Consider the following 23,342-nt stretch of genomic DNA (forward strand, 5'->3'; position numbering starts at 1 on the left):
CTATATCTTAAACAACATATATCCATCATGTTACTGAGATGAACAATAAGGTGAAAATCAGTGATTCTGTTTCTGATCCATGCAACCTGTTAGTGAGACAACATGTTTCTCAAACATGGGGTTCATGGGACGGTTGACAAAAGGAGGTCTTGTGCAGGGCATTTGTACCGTCTCAGACAATTTTCTGAGCTTGCGATAGCTGCGGTCTAGTTAGACAAAGCTGTGTGGCTCACGAGGCCCAAGACTACGTCATTATAAAGGACCAATAAGCCTTTTACCTGGTGGTCTGAGTACCCCAGTATATTACATTTGGAATAAGGGAAGAAAGAGGAGAATAATGTGAGTCAGTTAAGTGAGAGGCTAAATGAGGTTAGGTTACATGAGAATTCGATTCAGAGGAATGGTCAGGGCAGAGGTGTAGATTTGGATCATCAGCCTAAGGCGAAATTTAAAGCCTTGTTGCATTCACCAAGGGCAAGCATGTAGCCAGGTGGCAGGTAGGGCTGAGGACAGCCCAGTGCCATGCCAACATTCAGGGTCCTCCCTGAACTTGAGTCTCCTACTCTGTCAGACGGGAATAATACTATTATTCACCATACAGATAGGCCGCGATGATAAAATGCAATACATAAGGCAGGAAACTAGAAGACGGTGTTTGGAAAAGTTAGTGCTTGACAATTAATTAGCTAATTATGTTATTTTACAATCGGTTTCTTTCTAGAAGTTTTGTTTTTTGAGTCAGTAGATTTGAGGGGGAAAAAATGTCTGGGCTGATGTTTCTTAAATGTTTTCCACAAAACATCACTTCCAAGGGTTGTTAACAGTTGTTACATATGCAGTAAATTCCATGCGTCAAAGTTAAATTAGGTACTTAGGTACATAGTAGAACTTTGCCATGTGATTGCGTGTTCTGACTCATCAAAAGAGAGGAGGTCACTTAGTGTTTCCCAAATTATTTGGCCTCTGGCTCCTCAGAGGGCACAGGAGATTCTCACAAGATGGGTGTTCCAGGGAACACACCCCAGGATGCGCTGTGAAGGGTGTTCTAACCAACCCAGAGAAGTGATTCAGATGTAACACTTAGGTTAGATGCATCTATTTAGAGGTGTTTGTGAATCCATTCCACCTCCACTACATTTTTTTCTTTTTTCTTTTAGATAAAACAAGTTTTTAAAGTTGAATTTTATTTGCATACAATATTATATTCCTTTCAGGTATATAACATAGTGAATCGATATTTTTATACATTACAAAATGATCACCTCAATAGTTCTAGTTACCATCTGTCACTCTAGAAAATTATTACAATATTATTGACTATATTCCCTGTGCTGTCTTTTACAACCCTGTGACTTATTTATTTTATAACTGGTAGTTTGCACATCTCAAGCCTCTTCCCCTATTACACTCTCCTCCCTTCTAGCAACTGTATTTCTTCTTTCTATCAGCCTCTGTTTTGTCTTCTTTGGTTTTTTAGATTGCACGTATAAGTGAAATAATATGGTTGTATTTGTCTTTCTCTGTCTGACTTATTTCACTTAGCATAATCCCTCTGGGGCCCTCCGTGTTGTGGCAAATGCAAGATCTCATTCTTTTTAATGGCTGAGTAATATTCCATTACTCAACTTCTTTATCCATTCATCTCTTGAGGAACAGTTGGGTTGCTTCCATATCTCAGCTATTGTGCTGCGATGAACATAGGGGTATGTATATTTTTTCAAATTGGTGTCTTTATTTTCTTTGTATAAATGTCCAGAAGGGAAATTCTTGGACTGCATGGTAGTTCTACTTTTAAGTTTTTAAGAAACTTCTGTATTGTCTATAGAGGCTTCACCAATTTACATTCCCGCCAACAATGCCTGCACCCCTTGCTGCCTTTTTTTCTTTTCACAGTTTATTTATTTATTTTGAGAGAAAGAGAGAACATGGGGGAGGTGCAGAGAAGGAGGGAAGAGAATCCCAAGCAGGCTCTGAGCTAAGAGCGCAGAGTTTGATCTCACAATCCGTGAGATCATGACCTGAGCCAAAATCAAGAGTTAGATGCTTAACTGACTGAGCCACCCAGGTGCCTCCCCCCGACTACCTTTAATTCAAGGGAAGAAATACTGTTTTAAGTCACTAACGGTTTTCTCTTTACAACAGAAGAGAAGTTTCTAGAGAGCACAGTTGTAGGTAAGCCACATTTGTGGAACAAATCATAAGCTTTAATCCTTGAAGAAACAGAACCAGTATCATCTGCTTGTCTTCCTCCAAGGGATGCTGTAATAGATAATTAGATACAGTCCATGGGGGATATGTTCCAAGACCTCTAGTGAATGCCCGACACCATAAATAGAATCAAATCTTATATATACATTTTTTTCCTATATGTATGTACTTATGATAAAGTTTAATTTATAAATTAGGCACAGTAAGAGATAAACAACAATAAGAGACGATAAAATTGAACAATTGTAACAAAAGGCCATCATAAAAGTTATGTGAACATGGAACTCCCCCTTAAAATATCTTACTGTATCACCCTTCTTCCTGTGATGAGGTGAGAGGATAAAATGCCTACAAGAGATGAAGTGGGATGAGTGACGCAGACGCTGTGACATGGTGTTAGACTGGTGGTGGCCTTCTGACAGAGGAAGGTAGGTCAGAAGGAAGGTCATCTGCTTTGGGATCACATTTGAGTGCAGGTAACTGAAAAACTGAAACCATGGAAAACAAAACCATGGATAAGGGGGGACCGCTGTAATTTGGAAAAGTAGCTGGCAGTCCCAGTGTAGACAGGTACCACAAATGTACAACAGAATTTTCCTTCGTGCTTAGCGGGCTTGCAAAACCTGTGGGTTTGGGGAACATATCTGCCTTATGAATTCTCTCTCTTAAGAAGATTACTAAAATAATGTCTCAGAAGTATGCTGGCATTCTGAGATTAAAGACGCTGACATTAAAGCTACAAAGTTCTGAAAGAAGAGACATTTTATTGTTTCCGAGAGGTGAGAAAGAGAGGAAGGTGTGGTGATAACAGGTTTGAGTGCCGTGTCTTAGGTTTTAAAATATAAGCTGTTTTCCCTTAAGGACATCTCAGCGTCTTAACATATTTCCCTTAAAATAAAACAACATGGGGGGCGCCTGGGTGGCGCAGTCGGTTAAGCGTCCGACTTCAGCCAGGTCACGATCTCGCGGTCCGTGAGTTTGAGCCCCGCGTCGGGCTCTGGGCTGATGGCTCGGAGCCTGGAGCCTGCTTCCGATTCTGTGTCTCCCTCTCTCTCTGCCCCTCCCCTGTTCATGCTCTGTCTCTCTCTGTCCCAAAAATAAATAAACGTTGAAAAAAAAAATAAAACAACATGGTATGCACTTTTCCAGAAGCATCCGTAGCTTTATACCTATATCTCTTTGTCTTCTGCAGGTTGATTATACATCCACAAAAGTCATTACTGGTGACCTGATAAGCAGCGGCTGCCGATCAATCCTGTCTCGGCTCCTATGTTTTTAAAAAAATTCTATCTTCTCAGTTTCTGCTCAGTGGGTTCTTATTGTGGTGGGATGTTGCTATTCCCATATATCGTTCTGAAAATTTGCAGACAGAACTCTAATCTTTCATATTAATATGGGTGGCAGTTAATGCTACCTAGATTTATTTGGACTTGGTGTTTTGAGAGTAAGTAATGTTTTATTTACTTACGAGATTCTAATTTAAATTACAATGTTGATGAGTGAACTGTTTGTTAGATGACCACTTGGGGAATTCAAATCTATCCCAGTTGTTCCCAAGGAAACAGAAGCTATCATATCTGCATGGGCTTTACATATGTTTTGTCCAAGTATGTCTCATTGTTTTCATGAGAGACAGCTGTGGCCTAAGAGAAAGGCCATGAACGAGAGTCTAGACTTTCTCCTTAAACCTGTATGACCCTGGAGTAACATATTCTCCCCCATTCTCATGGCTGCTGGGAAGACAGAATGATATGATGCTTTGAAAAGACACTAAAAATATGAGGCATAGAAAGGTATATTATCGAAGTAATATTTTAGCAATTAAATAGCACAATAATGGATAACCAATCAAATCTATGGATTATGCAGAGTGATGCATGGGTAATGTTTCATGAAGAATTGGATCTTAAATATTTTGTTCATTGCTGAATCCCAGAATCTGCAAGAGTTCCTAGCACACAGTATGTGTTTTTGTTTTTTGTTTTTTTTAGTTTATTTATTTTGAGAAAGAGAGAGCATGAGCAGGGGAAGGGCAGAGAGACAGGGAGAGAGAGAATCCCAAACAGGCCTCAGACTGTCAGAGAAGAGCCCATTGTGGGGCTTGAATCCATGGACTGTGAGATCATGACCTAAGCTGAAACCAAGAGTCAGATGCTTAAATGAATGAGCCACCCAGGAGCCCCACAGTACATGCTTTTCTTAAAAAAACAAAAACAAAAAAAACCAAACAACAACAACAAAAAACCCTGGGAATGAAAGCTTATGGATAAATAAAATTTTTAGTTGTAATTTCACCCTTTTGCAAACATTTATGGAAGGCAATTAGCAGACAGATTTCTGTAAGACAAGACTGGAAAGGAAAAGAGAGGTTTCACTTACTGAATGTCCATGATGGGCCAGACCCTGTGCTATGTATTTTATATACTTTATCACAAAGAATCATTATCTCTCCAGAATCAGCCTAACATTTCTTTCTTTGGACTTCAGGAAAAACAATGAATCATGGGTCTGTGTAAAAAACTCATTTGATATTTCCCTTATTCCGTTTACCATGCCAACTTAAAGCAAAACCAAATCAACAACTTTGTTTAAACTGATAAATAAAACCCAAAAAAACCCTGTTCCTTGATCGCTTGATAACAGCTACCCACTGTGCTTGGAAAGCCAATTAGAGAGCTTAAGACCCTGTGTATATAATAGTCAGGCTTGGCTCTCTGATTAATGGCGGGTGAGCTAAGAGACACAGGTTCTAGAGGAAACTGGGCTCACGTCTCAAGCAATGGCTGTTGCTTGTAGCAAAGTGGAAGGCAAATCAGGCTGTTTGCAAAGCATCCCTTTCTGAGCATCGCCACTTGCCCGTGGCAGCAGTTGAAGGGTCTCCCTGTCCTTGACTGTCTAGGGTCAGCACAGAGCTGGGGTCCTTTTTCAAAGAAGTATAATCTGGAGATAGAAATGGGCGTGCAGGAGTTGTCCACCTATCATTAGTAAATAGATGTGAATAAGTTGAAATGTTTTTTTAAACCCCAGTTTATTAAGAGTCATAGCCAGAAAAGCCATATCATCACCATGACACAAGATTAAACTGACACCCTAGAGCCTCATTTCACAATGGTTTTTGCATTCTGCTAATATCCCACGAAGACTTTTCCTGAATATAAACCAAAAACTTTTAATAATGACTTCTTTCTTTTGATATACAAAATTACTGTGCTCATTACACAAACATTTTAAATATCAAGGCTTTTTCTTTTTCTTTTGTTTTATTAGTTTGCCAGCTCTCTTTATGGATTGATTTTTTAAGAAAACATGTTTTCATCCTAATGTCTCAGAACAATCTGCTCTTTTCTTGTGTTCTTTCACCCACCCCTCCTTCTCTCTCTTCCTTCCCCTCTCTCTTCCTCTCTTTTTCTTTGCTCCCTGACTCGTGCTTTTTTCCCCCTAAAGACTGATTACAATGATCCCTTGGCCAAGTTGTCTGGCAAACTCCACATGGGTCCCTGGGCAGGCTCAGGACTCCGTGAAGAGAATTTCGGGTTATATTGAATCAAGTCAACTCATCAGTTTCAGCTTTGGCTGCTTTTCACTGGCTTCAATTTTCAAAAGCCAGCTACCATGTCAGTTTTAAGGTTTTAAAAATTTACTCCCAATGCTTATGCAGCTTGGTTCCAGAATATCTGTCAGATGTTTTGCATACGTCTTAAAATTGTTTCTTCAATAAAAGCAAATTCGTTCCATTTGCTTGAGAAGATGATTTTTTTCCCTTGAAGCGTTTGCCTTCCTTAAAGAGCAGAACACCTTAACATTTTCTCCCAAATGGTTAGTAGGGAAGAATTACAAGGAACCGAACAAAGCGTATTTTGAGAGTGGAGACAAAGAGACCTTAACCTTCTTGGCCTGGCTAAATGATTATTTTATATGCCCTTTGTTTATGAGTTTTAAGATCATTTTGCTGAATCTACATACATGTGTAGATTTCATCAGCCTGGCTCTGTATCATCCATTCAACCCATCACACAAACAATATTCATTGAGGGTCACTATGGCCAGACATAGGTGCCACCTGGACATGCCCCTGCTCTCATGAAGGTTCTGACAAGAAACTGGGCAATTACATCATGATAAATGCAATGGGGGCACCCACAAGGGGCAACTAACCAGAATGGAGGGTCAGAGAAGGATTTCTAGAATAGCAGTGCTATGTTCGAACTGGCTCTTATGGGCTCACAAGACCACTTGTTAAATTTTCAGGAATTCTGCAAGTCAGTCATTAAACAGTGATTATCAAAAGCTAAACTGTAGAAACTTAAAGAAATTTGTATACGTTATATTGAAAACAAAGGTAATATATACTCAAAACTCATTACTTCCTAATTACTTACTATTACTTACGCCTTTGAGGTTATTTATGCCAATTGTATCACTAAAGGGGGGAAATGTTACCTTGTGGTGAGCTACTCTGTGTTCAGTGACATCACGTTGGTAGCATGAAATCACCATGGTGGGAATATTTACACAACAGAAATTGGCAAACACTACATGCTTAGTAACTAACTGCATAGTTAATAACTTCATTTACATGGTTAACTGCATGGTTACTGCATTGAGAGCTGGTTGTGCAAGCATTTGCCAGTATATCACTGAATCTTACCCAGGAAGTAAAGAAATAGTTGGAATGTGCCAGAAATACTGGAAGATGGTGCATATTTGGTGTTCGGGGTGGAGAGGACAGGATGTTCCAGGATGACAGGACAGCTTGTGCAAAAGCATGGAGGTGACAGAGGATGGTTCTTCGGAACAACAAAGCCAGGGCCACCTTGTAAGTGTGGCACATACAGAGGTTCTCTTACTTCCTATGTTAAAACGTCTAGTAGGACTCAGACTTGGTTGGTCTTATCCACTACCACCTCCATAGCATCTAGTATGGTGCTCGGAAGATAATCAATGCTCAATAAACATTTGCTTCAATAATTCCAGGTGGAGACAGTGGTGAGTGGTGACCTGGGGAGACAGGCTAAGGACAACATTGTGACGGGCTACGTCTGGCCTTGAGTCTAATGGCACCCGAGAGCCATGGAAAGCTGGTGAGCAGGGGAGTAATGTGAACACATCTGCATTTTTAGCAATCCATCCGGTGACTGTGGAGAATAGATGAGAGCGTGGCCAAACCAAAGGCAGGGAATAAATGAGGAGGCTATAATCCACATGGGAGATGATAAAATGAAGGGAGCCAACGGTGGATGGATTCAAAAGAGATTTAGAATGACTGATCAGGGGGGTCCATCATAGCGCTATTGCGGGTGGCAGGTGGGGATGTGTGGCTGACCCTTGGATAAACAGGCATGATCCGGAGAGCAGGCTGGGCTGGGAGAGATTCGGGGGGAAATTACTCCCGTCCCTGTAGCAAAGTCAGAACACTGTGTCCGAAGAGGTCTCACTTTTCTGCAGAAGAGCTCTTTTTCTCACCCACCCCCATGCGCCCCAAGTTTTAAAGACATTTCGTCTAGCTAACAGGTCACGTGTATTAATAAAGAAATGATTGATTTTCACTTGGTAAGGCATCTAGGCTGGTGTTTTAAGATCTATTCTGGAATAATGAGGTGAAATGAAAGAGACTTGCAAAACATGTTAGAAGAAAGACTTATAGGAAGCCATATAATTCAAACATTTGTGGCAGAACAAGTTACTGTAAACACACAGCGGTAGCTCCTTCCTATGCATACATGTAGGATGGCTGGGGCACTGACTCTCTGAAGCCAGCAGGACAGTGTATCCCTGGGTAGGGGGCAACACTAAGAGCCGGGGATGACTGTATATGGGTCACACTGGGTCTACTGAATTCCTCAACACGACCGTCCGTGGCCCTTGGAAAGCCTGATTCTAAGGAAGGAGTTCTCTTCGAAGTTCTAAGGAGCTCCCTTCTAAGGAGGATGTTGGAAGAAGACTTTCTTTTGAGTGAGAGGGTATCTTCCTCTGTTTCTAAGAACGCACTGAATGTTAAAAAACCGAATTGAGTTTCAGTCACCTATTCTTTTTTTTTTTTTTTAATTTTTTTTTCAACATTTATTTATTTTTGGGACAGAGAGAGACAGAGCATGAACGGGGGAGGGGCAGAGAGAGAGGGAGACACAGAATCGGAAACAGGCTCCAGGCTCTGAGCCATCAGCCCAGAGCCTGACGCGGGGCTCGAACTCCTGGACCGTGAGATCGTGACCTGGCTGAAGTCGGACGCTTAACCGACTGCGCCACCCAGGCGCCCTCAGTCACCTATTCTTGAGTAAGCTTCATTAAAGGTCATCTTCTCATCTTTTGCCCTGAAGTTAAAGTGAAGGAAAATCTTAAGATAAATCTCCAAAGGTTAGAGATAATCAGGAGTTTCCCTTTATCATCAAAAGGAGGGAGTTTTTTTTTTTTTTTTAAATCCCTGTACATGGAAGGAAAGTTAAAAGTAGTTTGCTTGGGATGCGTTTCTTTTAATGCATTGTAGGCATTTTTCTCGAACCTTCATTTTACTTTATAAGAAAGGTGTCTTTTTTTCCCCCCTTCCTTTCTTTTCTTTGTATGTAGCATCTGAAAAATCTGGCTTTCTTATCCAGTGATGTCACAAACAGGAATACAACAGATTCTAGTTTTCTGTGTAGAAATAGAGAAATCAAAGAATAAAAGATGTTTCAAGGAGGTCACTGTTTCTTGGTGAAATATTATAAGTAAGAGCTGACGGGCAGAATATAAACTTTGAAATTTTGAAAAACCAGAGAAACTCTTCTGAATATTCTGAATCGAGACATCATTGAGGACTCCCTCTTTTCTTTTAAAACAAAACTGAACAGGGTGCCTGGGTGGCTCAGTCGGTTAAGCTTCTGACTTTGGCTCAGGTCATGATCTCGCGGTTTGTGAGTTCAAGCCGTCCACCAGGCTCTGTGCTGACAGCTCAGAGCCTGGAGCCTGCTTTGGATTCTGCATCTCCCTCTGTCTCTGCCCCTCTCCTGCTTGTGCGCGCGTGCTCTCTCTCTCTCTCTCTCTCTCAAAAATAAACATTTAAAAAAAACCCGAAGAAGAAATAGAAATGGAATTTTATAATAAATAGTATAGCCATTTGCTTTTTTCCTCAGAAATCAGGCAGAAGGAACTGAGCCACTTGTCAATGCAGCAGGCCAATTATTCCCTTAATGTAAGAATAATGTGATATTGGGCAAAGGCCAGTGACATTCTTCTAAAACCTTTTGCTGTATCGGCACTGGTGCGACCACCAGGTAGGGAGTAAGTTGCTGACAGCCTCTCTCCACCCCACTCTTCTCCCCGAGCCCCTTCCTCCTGAAGGCTTTGTTCATTAGACATTTCTTCAGTGCCATGTCATGCCACGGGCCATGCCAAAATATGTGTCCCTTTCAAGGTGATTCACTGCCATTGAAAATAACACCGAGCACAGGTGACTTTCAGAGTAGGTGTACATATCACATCCTGCTCTTCGAATCTGAGATGTTAAAGAGAAGCTCACAGGCCATCATGGAGGAGGCAAAACCACAGAGCCAATCAATGCTCTTTAGGATTTACACATCATAGATGTTTTCAATAACAGCAATGAAAACATTGAACTTGTACAAGTGGTTTCAATTTGATATATCCCACGCTAAGCATTTTACATGGATGACATCATTTTACTCTCAAAAAAGTCTATGAGTAGGTACTACTAGCATCCTCATTTTTTAATTAAAAATTTTTTTAATGTTTACTTTTTAGAGAGAGAGAGACAGAGACAGAGGGACAGAGTGCAAGCAGGGTAGGGGCAGGGAGAGAGGGAGACACAGGGTGTGAAGCAGGCTCCAGGCTCTGAGCTGTCAGCACAGAGCCTGACGTGGGGCTTGAACTCAGCAAACCGTGAGATCATGACCTGAACCGAAGTTGGACACTTAACTGACGGAGTCATCCAGGTACCCCTTCACATTTATGCTATTTTAAAGAATACTAGACTGACTTCAAATACATTTTAAGGTGTTTTCTATTCTTCATTGTTGAAGTCTCTGTGGCATTATACTTTCACATTCCAAATTCAGCTCAGCAAAATACAATGTGGTTTCCATGCATACAATGATGCGATAGGATGACTCTCTAAAGAATGTAATAACAAATAAGATGTAACTCCTGTCTTCAAATAATTTTTAATCTTGGAAGGAGAAGGTAAGTATGCAAATAACCACAACACGAGAAATATCATGTTTACTGCCTTAAGAAGTGCACACAGAATCTAGAAGCTCAAAGTAAATATAAACACCACTGGAATAAAAATATACTTATTTGAGCTAAATTCTAAACAGAGTCTTCATATCTGAAAGAAGATAGTTTCCACATGTGACATCATTGGTGTCTGAATGTTTTGAAAAACAAAAGATCCCAAGAAAAATATCTGGATGCTCAGAAAGGAAACTCTAACCAGTAGTGAAGAGATAAAGAGATAATGTTCACAACACTGTAAACTGTGCAGAACTGGAAAAGCACATTTCAAAGAACCCTTCATTTCACAGATGAGGAAACTAAGACCCACTACCTAGAGGCAGATGTTATTATATTCTCTTTTCTGTCCTCTTAGGTTTTTTTTAAATCTTCATTTGTGCCGGAGATTCAGAAAGAGTTGTCGTGAGAAAATTAAGTACCTGAAGGCCACCCTGCTCTTCCGTAATGGGTTCTACCCTCGTCTGTAGTAAGTATTAATTGAATGGATGGTTTCAATTGGAATTTAATGGCTCCCTTCTTAATTTAGATTATATCTGACAAACCAATCTTTTCCTGGATTAGGTTTGAAATTATTCCTAATGCAGTTAAATTATATCGAGTGAGATCAGTTCCACCTTCCCTGATAGGATTAGGAGGAGACTATCAACACATCTGAAATTCACAGACAGGGACTCAGCAAGGTTTGTTCTCCCTTCCCTTGGGGAATTTCCACAAACCTGCAAAGTTCTTTGATTTGTGTAGGTAACAGAAGCGGTAGAATAATAAGGGTGCTTTCCTGTCTGTGATGAAGATGGTTAAATTGGTGAATGTGAGAAGCTTGGTTGGTTGGGACTTGAAGAACTAACAGCATGTGTTTCTCATCAGAAGGTTCCCTGTGGTACGTGTTGGGCAATAGCCCTCTCGTGCGAAGGCTGTTTCCTCCAGGGCTGAATTATGTCTAGACCAGGTGGGAAGACACTTACTGAGGAAATAGTGGCATACTGGGAAAGTCTTCTTTCTTTGGATCAGACCATTTGCAGTAGTAATCCCAGCTCGCCACTTGGTAGTTGCATGACTTTAGGCAGGCTACTTAATTTCTGTAAATTTAACACTCTTTACCTATAAAATCAGGAAATAGATGTTCTACAAGATTGAAGCAAGGATGTGAAATAAATACGTAAAGCATCTAGAAAGAGACTGACATGAGGGCAGAGGATCTATTTTGTCTTCTACCACATTCTTCAGGCTTGGTACATGACAGGGTATTTGGTGAATGAATATAATAGGTGTTCAACTAATGGTGGCAATGATGATTATCATTGTTACTAGGTGATTATTCGCCCAAACAGAACCAACCAAATTTTAACACGCGTTTGTCTCCAGTCTTTAAAATTGTGTATATACGGGGGCACCTGGGTGGCTCAGTCAGTTACGCATCTGACTCTTGATTTTGGCTCAGGTTGTGATCTCATGTTTCCTGAGTTTGAGCCCCACGTTGGGCTCTGTGCTGACATCGTGAAACCTGTTTGGGATTCTGTCTCCCTCTCTCTCTCTCTGCCCCTCCCCTGCTCACTCTCTACCTCTTTCTCTCTCTCTCTCAAAAAAAAAAAAAAAACACCAAAAAACACTTAAATGTGTATATCCACATATATACACATATAATGATATATGTAATATATAACATACGATATCATACAACGAATATACAAACCAAGAGTTTGAAATAAGTGCCATAATGCTATTCCCAAATTATTATAACTGGATCATACAACTTCATATAGCCAATGTATTTTTTTTTTAGTTTATTTATTTATTTATTTATTTAGGTGATCTCCACACCCAATGTAGGGCTCAATCTCATGACCCTGAGATCAGAGTTGCATGCCCTTCTGATTGAGCCAGCCAGGCGCCCCCAGCCAATGTAGTTTTTTGAAAGGAATGTCAGTATCCCTTACAGATGACAGTTTAGCTGTGGGCTAAATAGGAGAGGAAAAGGATCTGATAATATCTGTAAAAACAGATCTAAGATAAGATTGGAGCACAAGCACACATGGTGAGAACAGATCTTTTTCATTGGTCGGTAAATCCCACTGCAGGAGCTGTTCCCTCCTACAGGTACGAGGAGAACCATTAGAGAGGGAAATTTCCTATCTGAAACTGCTGCGTGTTCCTCTCCGCCTTCAGATAGCAAAAGGGAGACAAGAGTAGTCTTTTATACTTTGTACTATCACAACCCGAGAAAAGGCTGGAAGCCATGAGTGATGAGGTTAGACAAGAGAACTCTTTCATGAGAATTCAGCATGGTGGGAAGCGCAAGGTACGTTTTGAAGGGAATCGGACAGAAAGACGGACAACTTGAGTCCTTCTGGCTTTGCCACCCTGTTTCCTCGGCGTCTCATGAAGGTATTACTGAAAGTCTCCGAACTTTCTCTTAATATTTGGTCTATGCAGCACAGATTTGCTGAACTCCACCCTTATGTGAGACTGGCTTTGGAGGCACCCTCCTCGTTGTAACGCAGTGATCTGGCAAAGTGGCTTCTGCCACCAGACCACCCTCAATGCACCCCTCATGCACCATGAGGGGTTTGTAAGTTACTTAGCCTTTCTATGCCTTGGTTTCCTTATCTGGAAAATAGGGGGGGGAGTTCTATCTCATCATAAGCATTGTTATAAATACTGCATAACATAAACCATATAAAGCCCAGTGCAGTCCCTTGCAGTAAGCATTCAACACATATGATCTAGCAGTTATAAATACTGTTGCTTTTCCGAAAGAGGCTCCGGAATGACTTCTATCAGCCACTGGAGTAATAAGGTCAATGATTTTCTAAGGAGAAGTTGCCAATCATATCCTGGAGTAAAAAGTCATTTTAATTTGTGAGCTTTACAACTCTCAGGATGTCTGTCCACCCCCCACCCCTACCCTCAATTAGGAAATAGCTTCTGGCTTCACTCAAAGCCTTATCAGAAGGCAAGGAAGTCTCGTTATGCAAATACTGTGGTGAAAGTGTGGAAATCTAGAACTTCCATTCCTTGTCACTGTCTATCAAGGGTGACTGAGGGGCCTTTGAAATAGGAAAAAGACAACCCTCCAGTTCTTAGCTAGAATGTAGATTTCAGACTTTAGTTCATTCATAATTTCATGGATATGGCTTATATGGAAAATGAAACTACCTATTTCCAAATTCCATTCCCTTGATGCAATAAAGCCTCTTTAGGAACATATCCGCCTCTTCAGCAAATCCTATTGGTGTTTCCTGCTAAATGTGTCCAAGTTCCAACCACCTGTTACCTCTCCCCTGTGTGTGAGGCTGGCTTTGGTCCTTCCTCAAACCCTCTTCCAGATGGTAGCCTGCCTCCCATCCTTTTTTCCTGCAGAACCTCTCCTCTCTCCCCTTCCTTAACTCCCTCCCCTTTGCCCTGTGTCAAGACTACCAGATACACCTTTTCTAGCCCCTTTGACATTTTTTGTACTGTTATTTTATGACCCGCTATGCTGTATCCTCTAAGGTGAGTGTCCTCTTACATGCCGTATATTATTTCTACTCTTGATTTTGACATTTCTTACCAAGAAATATGTCTTTTGAAAAGCACATCCCTTATTAACAGCCCTACTATTATAATGTAGTTGGACAAATTCAACAAAAATGTCTCATCCACATTCTGGGAAGAAAGAGAGTCCATCTGACCTCTTCGAGAATTTTTAATAGAGTAACTTGAACACGAATGCACACGCTCCAGTGCAAATCCTTCTAAGAAGTGTGATGGTCTCAAACTGCAGACACGTCTGTCAGTGTACAACTCACGCCATCTCCTGCAAGGCTGTTTTGCATATTAGCAACCTCAGTTTCTGGTACTTAAGCACTGCTGAGCTAGTGACCTCTCAAAACAACACGAGTCCCCGTCCGGGCAGTAGATTTGAGAGGAATAAACGATTGCGATTTGTTTCCCCAGGAAAGAAAGAAAATAGCTTTTTGCGGAACCCCCGAACGTGCCATTTCCCCCAACAGGCGGTGGTGATCTGGAGCATCTTCCTTGACACAGGCTCCCCCAAAGCTCATTAAAAGCCAGATCTAGGCCTATACAACTTTTGGCTTGTTCCTCTCTCAAGGACAGAGAGAAAGGGACCCAGGCCAGATGTTTTCTTACCCTGCTTCCTACCAGCTCACCCTGAAAAGCCCAAATCTGGCTTGGTTCAGACTCATCCAAGGAGACCTAGTCCGATTCCATGGCTGGCTTTCTGCCCTGCAATTTCTCCCCATCACACATCCCTTCCTCCTTGATTATATTTGAAATCTCACAAAGGATTTTACAAATCGAAGAAAGCTAAGCATGCATCTCTTTGGCTGACCTATTTTTCCGTGAAGGACTTTCAATTAAAACGCAATCACTCAGTCACCAACCAGGTTCAAAGGACTGATACAGATTTGGTTAGTGTTTAATGACAGGGAGACCAGTAAAGAGCACATAAGGGCTTTGTGCAGTCGCCATTGTGGGTGAAAAGGGGCGATGAAGGGACAGGCTGGAGACCCTTTGCAAACTTCTTCATTTGGCTTAATGCAGGTCCTGCTTATCTTCAACTGAGCAGAGACAAATAAAAATTGGGCACCTGGCATTTGGGGTCTCTGCAGCTGCAAACCCAGAAGCTCTGTCTCATATGATTTATGAAAATGAGCTTTTCTTCTTTTAACGTGTGCTTGACTTCATACAAAGGAGCACTTTCCCCTAAAGGGTCATTAATGAAGGTTACACCATAGTCTTAAAACAGGAAGTCAGATGAAATGTTTAATTATTTACGACGGAACATATAGAACATTTGCTGGGTTTGCACAGCTGAAGATATAATTAGAAGTTCCTAGAGAGAGAACAGGCTGATGGTGTGCAGAGATTTCAAACATATTAAAAAGAAAATTCCCCCCAAATTGCTCACAAATGTGAGGGATTAGTCAATATACCTGGGACTCTCTGAAACTTCATGATTGAGTAGCTGAGAATAAAAGATTGCTTCCCCTCTCAATGCCATTTTGGTAGACATTTTGAATGCAATAGCAAATTTGTAGCTCACCAGGACAAGCTCTCTGACAATGTATTAGAATTCATAATCCCAGTCGACACATCTAGTTACTTCATTTTTAGATTCCTGCACTTTCCTTATTAGTACAAACATGACTAATGCAAATACCTTTGCAGACACCTGCATGCTGTTTTCTTGCATGTTCATAATGGCTTCAGAGATCTTGACATCTATTGGGTCCATGACAGACTCAATGTTGAATGGTCCTTCCAGTCGCTCTGCCACCAAGAGCATTGCATCTGTTAAAACACAGGAACATGATTTATAGGAGAACACAGAGCTCCAAGTCATTAGCCTGTGTTTAAACATTTCCAACAGAACTGGTTGAAAAATAATCATTCATTCAAAATTTATTTTTAAAGTTTATTATTTTCAGAGAGAGAGAGAGAGGGTGCACAAGCGAACGGGGGAGGAGCAGAAAGAGAGAGAGAGAGAGTGAGAGAGAATCTCAAGCAGGCTCCCCACTGTTAGCACAGAGCCCCATGTGAGGCTCGAAGTCATGAACTGTGAGATCATGACCTGACCTGAAGTCAAGAGCCAGACGCTTAACCGACTAAGCCACCCAGGGGCTCCCCATTCATTCAAAATTTTTATTTGTTTTTATGTAGTCCAAAAATGGGGTGGATGACTAAATACCAAAGCAGTATTTTATTTAATTTCATTTGAATATTTAAAATTATTTTACATGTTTAAAACCAGGCTTAAAAATAAGAAAACTTGTTCATATTGAAAGAGTTGAAGGTATCTTAGTATTCCACATGAAGTTAAACCAAAGAACAAAAATAGAAACAAAGCAAAATTAGGTCAGGGATCAAGTAGATTTCAAAAAAAAAAATGGAATCTAGCCTCTTTTCTCCTGGAGGATGGGGAAAATTGAGAATATTAAAGAAGAAGTGCTAATGCATGGATTTGGGTGCACAAAGGTCCAGACCCTACTCAAACCTTTCTAGATTTCCCAAGAACAGACCTGTCCCTGATTTGTACTATCACACCACTTCGGATGCCCTTCTGGGTTAGCACTTAGGCATGCTTTGGGGTAGAGACACATCTCTTACTTGGCTTTGTATATTCAAGGCTTATTATGGTGCCTATCACATTTTCAGCATCCAAAAATGTCTGTGAAACAAAATTGAGCTGAATTCAACTGAAGTATTGTTTGGGAAGCTTTAGTTTTCTGGAAAAGATGGTAATAGTGACATGTTGACAGGAGCTATGTGTTAGGAGCTAGTAGCCCTGAGTTCTCATCCTTCATCTGTCACTAACTAGCTGAATGGCTATGGGAAAAAACTCTGAGCTTACCTGGCCTCAGTCTAGTGAGGTGTATAAAAGGGACTGGTGATGAAGAGTCTCTCAGAGTCTATGGTGAAGGGCATATGTCCACTCCTATGGACACATGAAAACGGGCTCGCTTTTGTTCAGGGCACAGCTTGGTAGCCTGCCTCCAACAGGACTGTCGAATAGAACTTTATGTGATGAGGACTATGTGGCTGTTGAAACTTAAAATGTGCCTAGTGCAACTGGAGAATTAAATTGTTAATAAATTAGTTGGCTTTTAATTAATTTACATGTAATTTTAATATTTTTTAAATGTTTCTTTTTGAGAGAGAGAGAGAGAGAGAGAGACAGATCACAAGCAGGGGAGGGGCAGAAAGAGAGGGAGACACAGAATCTGAGCAGGCTCCAGGCTCTGAGCTGTCAGCACAGAGCCCAGCGCGGGGCTTGAACTCATGAACTGTGAGATATGACCTGAGCCGAAGTTGGAGGCTTAAGTGACTGAACCACCCAAGTTCTCCTAAATATACTTTTAAAATTTGCTTGAGACTGCTGGCTACCATATTAGGCAACACAGCCTAGGCTTTTAACATACAGATTCCCGTCTTGGATCTCAGGTTTTTCAATTGTGAAAGCTCTTGGGAGCCAATGTTAAAACAATTTCCTTCTTTCAAAATAATAGATGTTTATTATCAAACACTTACAAAATATAGAAAAAAAAACCAACAAAAAGTGAAATACACTGATAATACCACTTCCCAGAAAAACACTCTGAACAGTTTGTGTAGGCCTTGTTTTTTTTCCTCTGTGCATAAATATTTTAAGCATGCAACTAGAAATATACCATACATATATCATATAATCTGCTTTCTAAATATAATATATTATTAATGGTAAATGCTGTTTATACAGTTATTTTATAGTATTAGTGTGAGGAGACCAAATTTTATCTTTATTCATATCCAACCATGCTCAACCAAAGCCCAACAATCAAAATTCTTTCAGGGTTATAAATAGTTATGAATTAGGCAGATGAGAAACCTTTTAAGAGAGATGAATTCTTGTAAGAAGGATACAGTACTCTTTAGGAAGCACAGATTTACATTTCTAAAGAGGACTAGGTTTTGTGAACAACATAAGCTTGAACAGTATCAATTGGTTTTCTGCGCCAGCCCCCAGGATGGAGTCTGCTCTACAATTCGTGTAATGCCCCGGGAATAAATGCGCTCTCTTCCAGCCACATTCCTGGCACTCTGTCCCATAGTATCCTTAGGAAAATTTGGAGTATGAATAGATTCACAAAGATCCCCTAACAACAAATTTTCTGATTTTTTTCCCTTAGATAATGCAGACTTATCTGTGTACATCACGACAAGATCTTGTAACAAAAGTAGTGATTTCTCTGCATCTTGCTGACCTTAGTTATCTGGCAGCGTGGCCAGAGGATGTACATTGTAGGGTTGTAGTATTTTGATATTAAAGATGTTTTTCCCTTCAAGGTTTTAAAAGGTGGCTGTTGTCTGAGAGCTGATCTATTTCTTTTCTGTCTTTGTATCTGTTTTGTATGTTTATTAAAAATAACCTCCTTAGGGGCGCCTGGTGGCTCAGTCTGTTAAGTGTCTGACTCTGGATTTTGACTCATGTCATGATCCCAAGGTTGTGGGATTGAGCCCTGTTTGGGATTCTCTCTCTCTTTCCCTCTGCCCCTCCCCCATTCAAGTGCATTCTCTCTCTCTCTCAAAAAAAAAAAAAAAAAAAATCCCCTTTACCCTTAGCTTTCTAATAGGTTTTTTGATGATGATTTTTTATGACGAATGACCAAGTTTCTCTAGATGGGTATATCCTGCTAGAAGAAGCAAGAATCCTTGTACAGGAAAAAGAATTGGTCCTATGGAGTTACTCACAACGTGAAATGAAAGAAACTGATCCTTAAGGGATCAGTTAAGGGATCGTTAACTGTGTGTTTTACATAAGTATCTGCACAAATCATAATACAAAGAGTACTGGTCGGTCTATCTAGGTATATTCATCTGACATGAATGGGCTGAGTTGAGACAGTGATACTGTAGGCTCTCCTGAAAATGTGAGAGCCATTGTGCTCTGGGTAATAAGGACCAGTGTTCAGACTGGATGCTAAGGACTTATTTTAGTGTGACAGTTTGAAATTATGGGGTTCTATCATAAAGTAGAACTGTTTCTCTCTGGTGACTTCCATCTTTTTGTTCCCTGTTCCTTTCCCGCCATAGTGCATGCCTGTTAGGTTTCTGGTCTGCAAACTTATCTCCTCTTTTTAGACTCTAATCATGATAAAATTGCTCAGGGTGAACCACTCCTGATCATTTGCCTTTATGGCTTTGGAAAAAGGCAGCCCAGTTGATGATCCTGTATATTAAACATAACCTAATGGTCACCTACACTCAAATTGGTTGCTCCTATATTTCCATTCTTTATTGCAACTCATTTAGTTTTTTATAAGAGCTAATTTAAGATGATACATTTTTGATGTAGGTGGGTGTCTAGTTTTCTTTTACTTTAGATCAGCAATTAAAATATGCTACTTTAAGTTATGTGGTTTAGGCTATTACTAATTATACATATGCATTACATATACATAATTATACATATGCAAATATATATATAAATACACACGTATATACACACTAGTTTATATACCTTATATATATGTTAGTATATATTACATATATAAACTAATATATACTAATTATATACATATAATTACTAAGTAAATTAAATTCTCCTTTGAAGACTCAAAAGCCAATGTAGATTGGCTCAAAACCTCAGAATCATCATTAAGAGTAGTAACGTGCATACAGTTAACTATAGTATACTATATTTTACACCTAAAAATTTAAGAGAGTAGATATGTTATGTGGTTTTTACCAAAATAATAATAATAAAAAAGAATAGTAATTATTATTGTGCTGATCAACTACAGAGGTGGAGAAAAGGGAACACTTGTACACTGTTGGTGAGGACTTAAATTGGTGCAGCCACTGTGGAAAATGCTATGGAGTTTCCTTCAAAAAGTTTAAAATAGGACTACCATATGCTCCAGCAATCTCATTTCTAGGAAATAAAATCACCAACTTGAGAAGATATTTGCACCCCCATGTTCACTGAAGTATTACTTATAATGGCCAACATATGGAAACAATGGAACAGTCCATCAACAGGTGAGTGGATCAAGATGATATATATATATATATACATATATATATTATTCAGCCATGGGAAAGAAAGGAATTCTGTCATTTGTGACAACCTGGATGGACCTAGAGGGCATTATGTTAAGTGAAATAAGTCAGAGAGAGAAAGATAAATACTGTATGATCTCAGTTATATGTGGAATCTACAAAAAATGAAGTCATAGATACAGAGAATGGACTGGTTGGTGGTTGCAAGAGGCAGGAATTAGGAGGTGGGACAAATAGGTGAAAGAGGTAAAAGGGTATAAACTTTCAGTTAATAAGTCCTGGGGATGTAATAATGTAAGGCATGATGACTATAGTGAACAATATTGTTTTGCACATTGGAAGATGCTGAGAGAGTAGATCTTAACATTTTTTTTAAAGTTTATGTTTGAGAGAGAGAGACAGAGCACAAGTTGGGGAGGAGCAGAGAGAGGCACACACAGAATCCCAAGCAGGTTCCAGGCTCTGGGCTGTCAGCACAGAGCCTGATGTGGGGCTCAAACTCAATGAGTGGTGAAATCATGACCTGAGCTGAATGGAGTCAGACGCTCAACCAACTGAGCCACCCAGGTACTCAGCTAAGAGAGGAGATCTTAAAAGTTCTCATCACAAGAAAAAAATATGTGACTATGTATCATGACGGATGTTAAATAGACTTATTGTGTGATCATCTATCTATATATATATACATGCACATGTAATCATATATATATGTGTATATATATATGTATGTAATCTTTATGTGGTACACCTTGGCCAATACAATGTTAATGTCAATTATATCTCAATTAAAACAAAAACAAAACAAAAACACATGTCTCCTTAAGATACAGTCATCCCTGTGCCCAGTTCCCCTTTTCATTCTAAATATACATGACAGGATTCCCCAGGGCCACAAAAGAAAAAGCTTTGTAGAAAACTCTTCTGAGTATTTTGCATTTCCACTACATAGCGTCATGCTTATACCTCCTGTATTTAGGAGTCTAGTTTAGCTACATTACAGAATGAGAAAGTGGCAGTGGAAAGCTAGAGCTATCCAGTCCTGGGACAATGCGTAGGCCTGGGAGTGAATGGCCACTCTCCCGGGGGCCCCAGACCTCAGGTGGTGAGAGGGTCTGCATGGCCCGCCGAGCAGCCAAGAGCATCCCTGCTTGACTGGTTTGCCTCCCACCGGCTGGGCAAGGCGGTCATTAGTTAAGCTCTCCAGGTGTCAGAAGAACCTTCCCTCTTCTTTGGGGTTGAAGGAAGACATGCCTCTCTCCCCTCCCACTACTTTTGTGACACCAAGGCAGTCGTTTGTAAGTTCCTCTGCAATCAATTAAGCCACAACATAGCCATCACTTACTCCAGAGGCTGCCATCCTACGCTGTCTTAATTATCTCTGTGCCTTTTACATTTTGGATTATTTGGAACATTATTTTTAACTGTGTTCTTGAGCTGTTATCTATTGCCAATTAAACTGGGGCAGGACTAGCATGTCAGCTAATGATCAGCTGATCCTTCTGCACATATCTTCTGTGTCATCCAAGTTTTGTTTCTTTTTTTTTTTTAATTTTTTTTTTTGATATTTATTCCTTTTTTGAGAAACAGTGTGAGCAGGGGAAGGACAGAGAGAGAGGGAGACACAGAATCCGAAGCAGGCTCCAGGCTCTGAGCCATCAGCACAGAGCCTGACGCGAGGCTTGAACTCACGAACTGTGGGATCATGACCGAGCCCAAGTCGGATGCCTAACCGACTGAGCCACCCAGGTGCCCCTCTCTTTAAACAAAGGACTGTTGTCTTGCTCAAACAGTATATAAAACCTTCATTTCCAAATAGAGATTAAGTTTAGATGAGTTAAAAATAATTGGTATCAGTGCACCTGGGTGGCTCAGTCAGTTAAGTGTCTGACTCTTGATTTCAGCTCAGGTCATGATCTCATGGTTGTGAGATAGAGCCCCACATAGGGCTCTGCACTGAGTGTGGAGCCTGCTTAAGATTCTCCCTCTGCTCCCCACCCCCCCCACAAATAAATAAGTAAGCATTAAAAAAAATAACTGGTATTGCAGCCTGAGGTTCTGAGGCACACAGACATAAGGCGACTCTGTGAGAGCACAGGGGGCTTGCATAGCAGCTCAACCCGGTGCTCATCCAAAGGTGAGGAGCCAGGCTGCAGGTAACACCACACCTCCAGGCCAAGGCGTTTTGCTCAAGTAAGCGCAGACATTTCTGTTACGAATGAGGACACCTGATTCTGATTAGATGGAGGCAGGTGCCTGTGTTTCTATCTAGGACCATCTATTAAGTGCCGGAGACATAACGCACGTCCCAGAGTCCCATCTTGCTCATCTATGAAGTAGAGGTGATGACAATGTCTACCTAATAGTAGTGGCAAGAGGAACCAAATGAAATCGTAAAGTTGTTAGTTCAATGCCTGGCACATACATACTCAGCTGTCCGCAAAGGTTAGCTCATACAAGGCACCACCTCTGGGCGGAAGTGGAAAAGAGAGGACCAACTTACAAGATACTTTGGTGGAAGCGTTGACGGCAATTGACGTGAGTTGTACGAAAGTAAGAGGCACACGGATGACTTTAAGATGTATAGCTCTTTGGTATGCCAAATCAATGTTTTGATAACAGCTGCTTTGTGATGGATGAGTTCACTGCTGAGACGCAAGACTGCGTTATTTTCTCATGATGTCAAGCTCTACCAATTAATGATAACTACGAAGTCTTTGATGCCCTTCCTATTGAGAGGTGGGGTTTATGTCCCATCCCCTTGAATCTGGGTGGGCTCTGTCACTACTGTCACTAACAGCACATAGTAGAAAGGACATTGCCAATTTCTAGACCGGTACCGAAGACACTGTAGCTTCCGGTTTCTGTGTCTTATGAGACTCTACTCTGAGATCACCATGCTGGACTGGTCATGGTGACAGTCGCAGCTGGGCCCAGATTTCCAGCCACCCTTGCTGCTGCAGGCAGAATGTCTGTGTCCCCCCCAAATCCATATGTTGAAACCTAATCCCCAAGATGATGCTATTTGGAGGTGGGGCCTTTGGGAAGCGATTAGGTCATGAGAGCTCTGCCCTCATGAATGTATTAGTGCCCTTATAAAAGAGACCTCAGAGAGCTCCCTGTCCCTTCTGTCATGTGAGGGCACATTGAGAAGACGGGCGCGTATGAAGGGAAGCAGTCTCGCACCAGACACCAAATCTCCTGGCGCCTTGACCTAGGATCTCTCAGCCTCCAGAAGTGTGAGAAATACATGTTTGCTGTTTAGACCATACAGTCTGTGGCATTTTTGTTATAGCAGCCTCTATGGGGCTAAGACACCTGCCGTGGTGCCAGACACATGAGGGAGGTAGTCTAGGACCTTCCAGACT

General features: G+C 40.9%; 1 protein-coding gene across 2 annotated transcripts in view; it reads right to left on the bottom strand.

Moving 5' to 3' along the window:
* GPC6 (glypican 6) overlaps positions 1-23,342 on the bottom strand; it is a 1,123,065-nt gene that overhangs the window by 93,122 nt on the left and 1,006,601 nt on the right. For both annotated transcript variants that reach the window (XM_040487422.1, XM_040487423.1), the window contains exon 5: positions 15,599-15,729. In XM_040487422.1, the coding sequence (XP_040343356.1) occupies positions 15,599-15,729 (131 nt within the window). The remainder of the gene's footprint in view (positions 1-15,598; positions 15,730-23,342) is intronic.

This window comes from Herpailurus yagouaroundi, unplaced genomic scaffold (assembly GCF_014898765.1).
Source record: "Herpailurus yagouaroundi ecotype Mexico unplaced genomic scaffold, PumYag 164, whole genome shotgun sequence".
Lineage (NCBI taxonomy): Eukaryota > Metazoa > Chordata > Mammalia > Carnivora > Felidae > Herpailurus > Herpailurus yagouaroundi.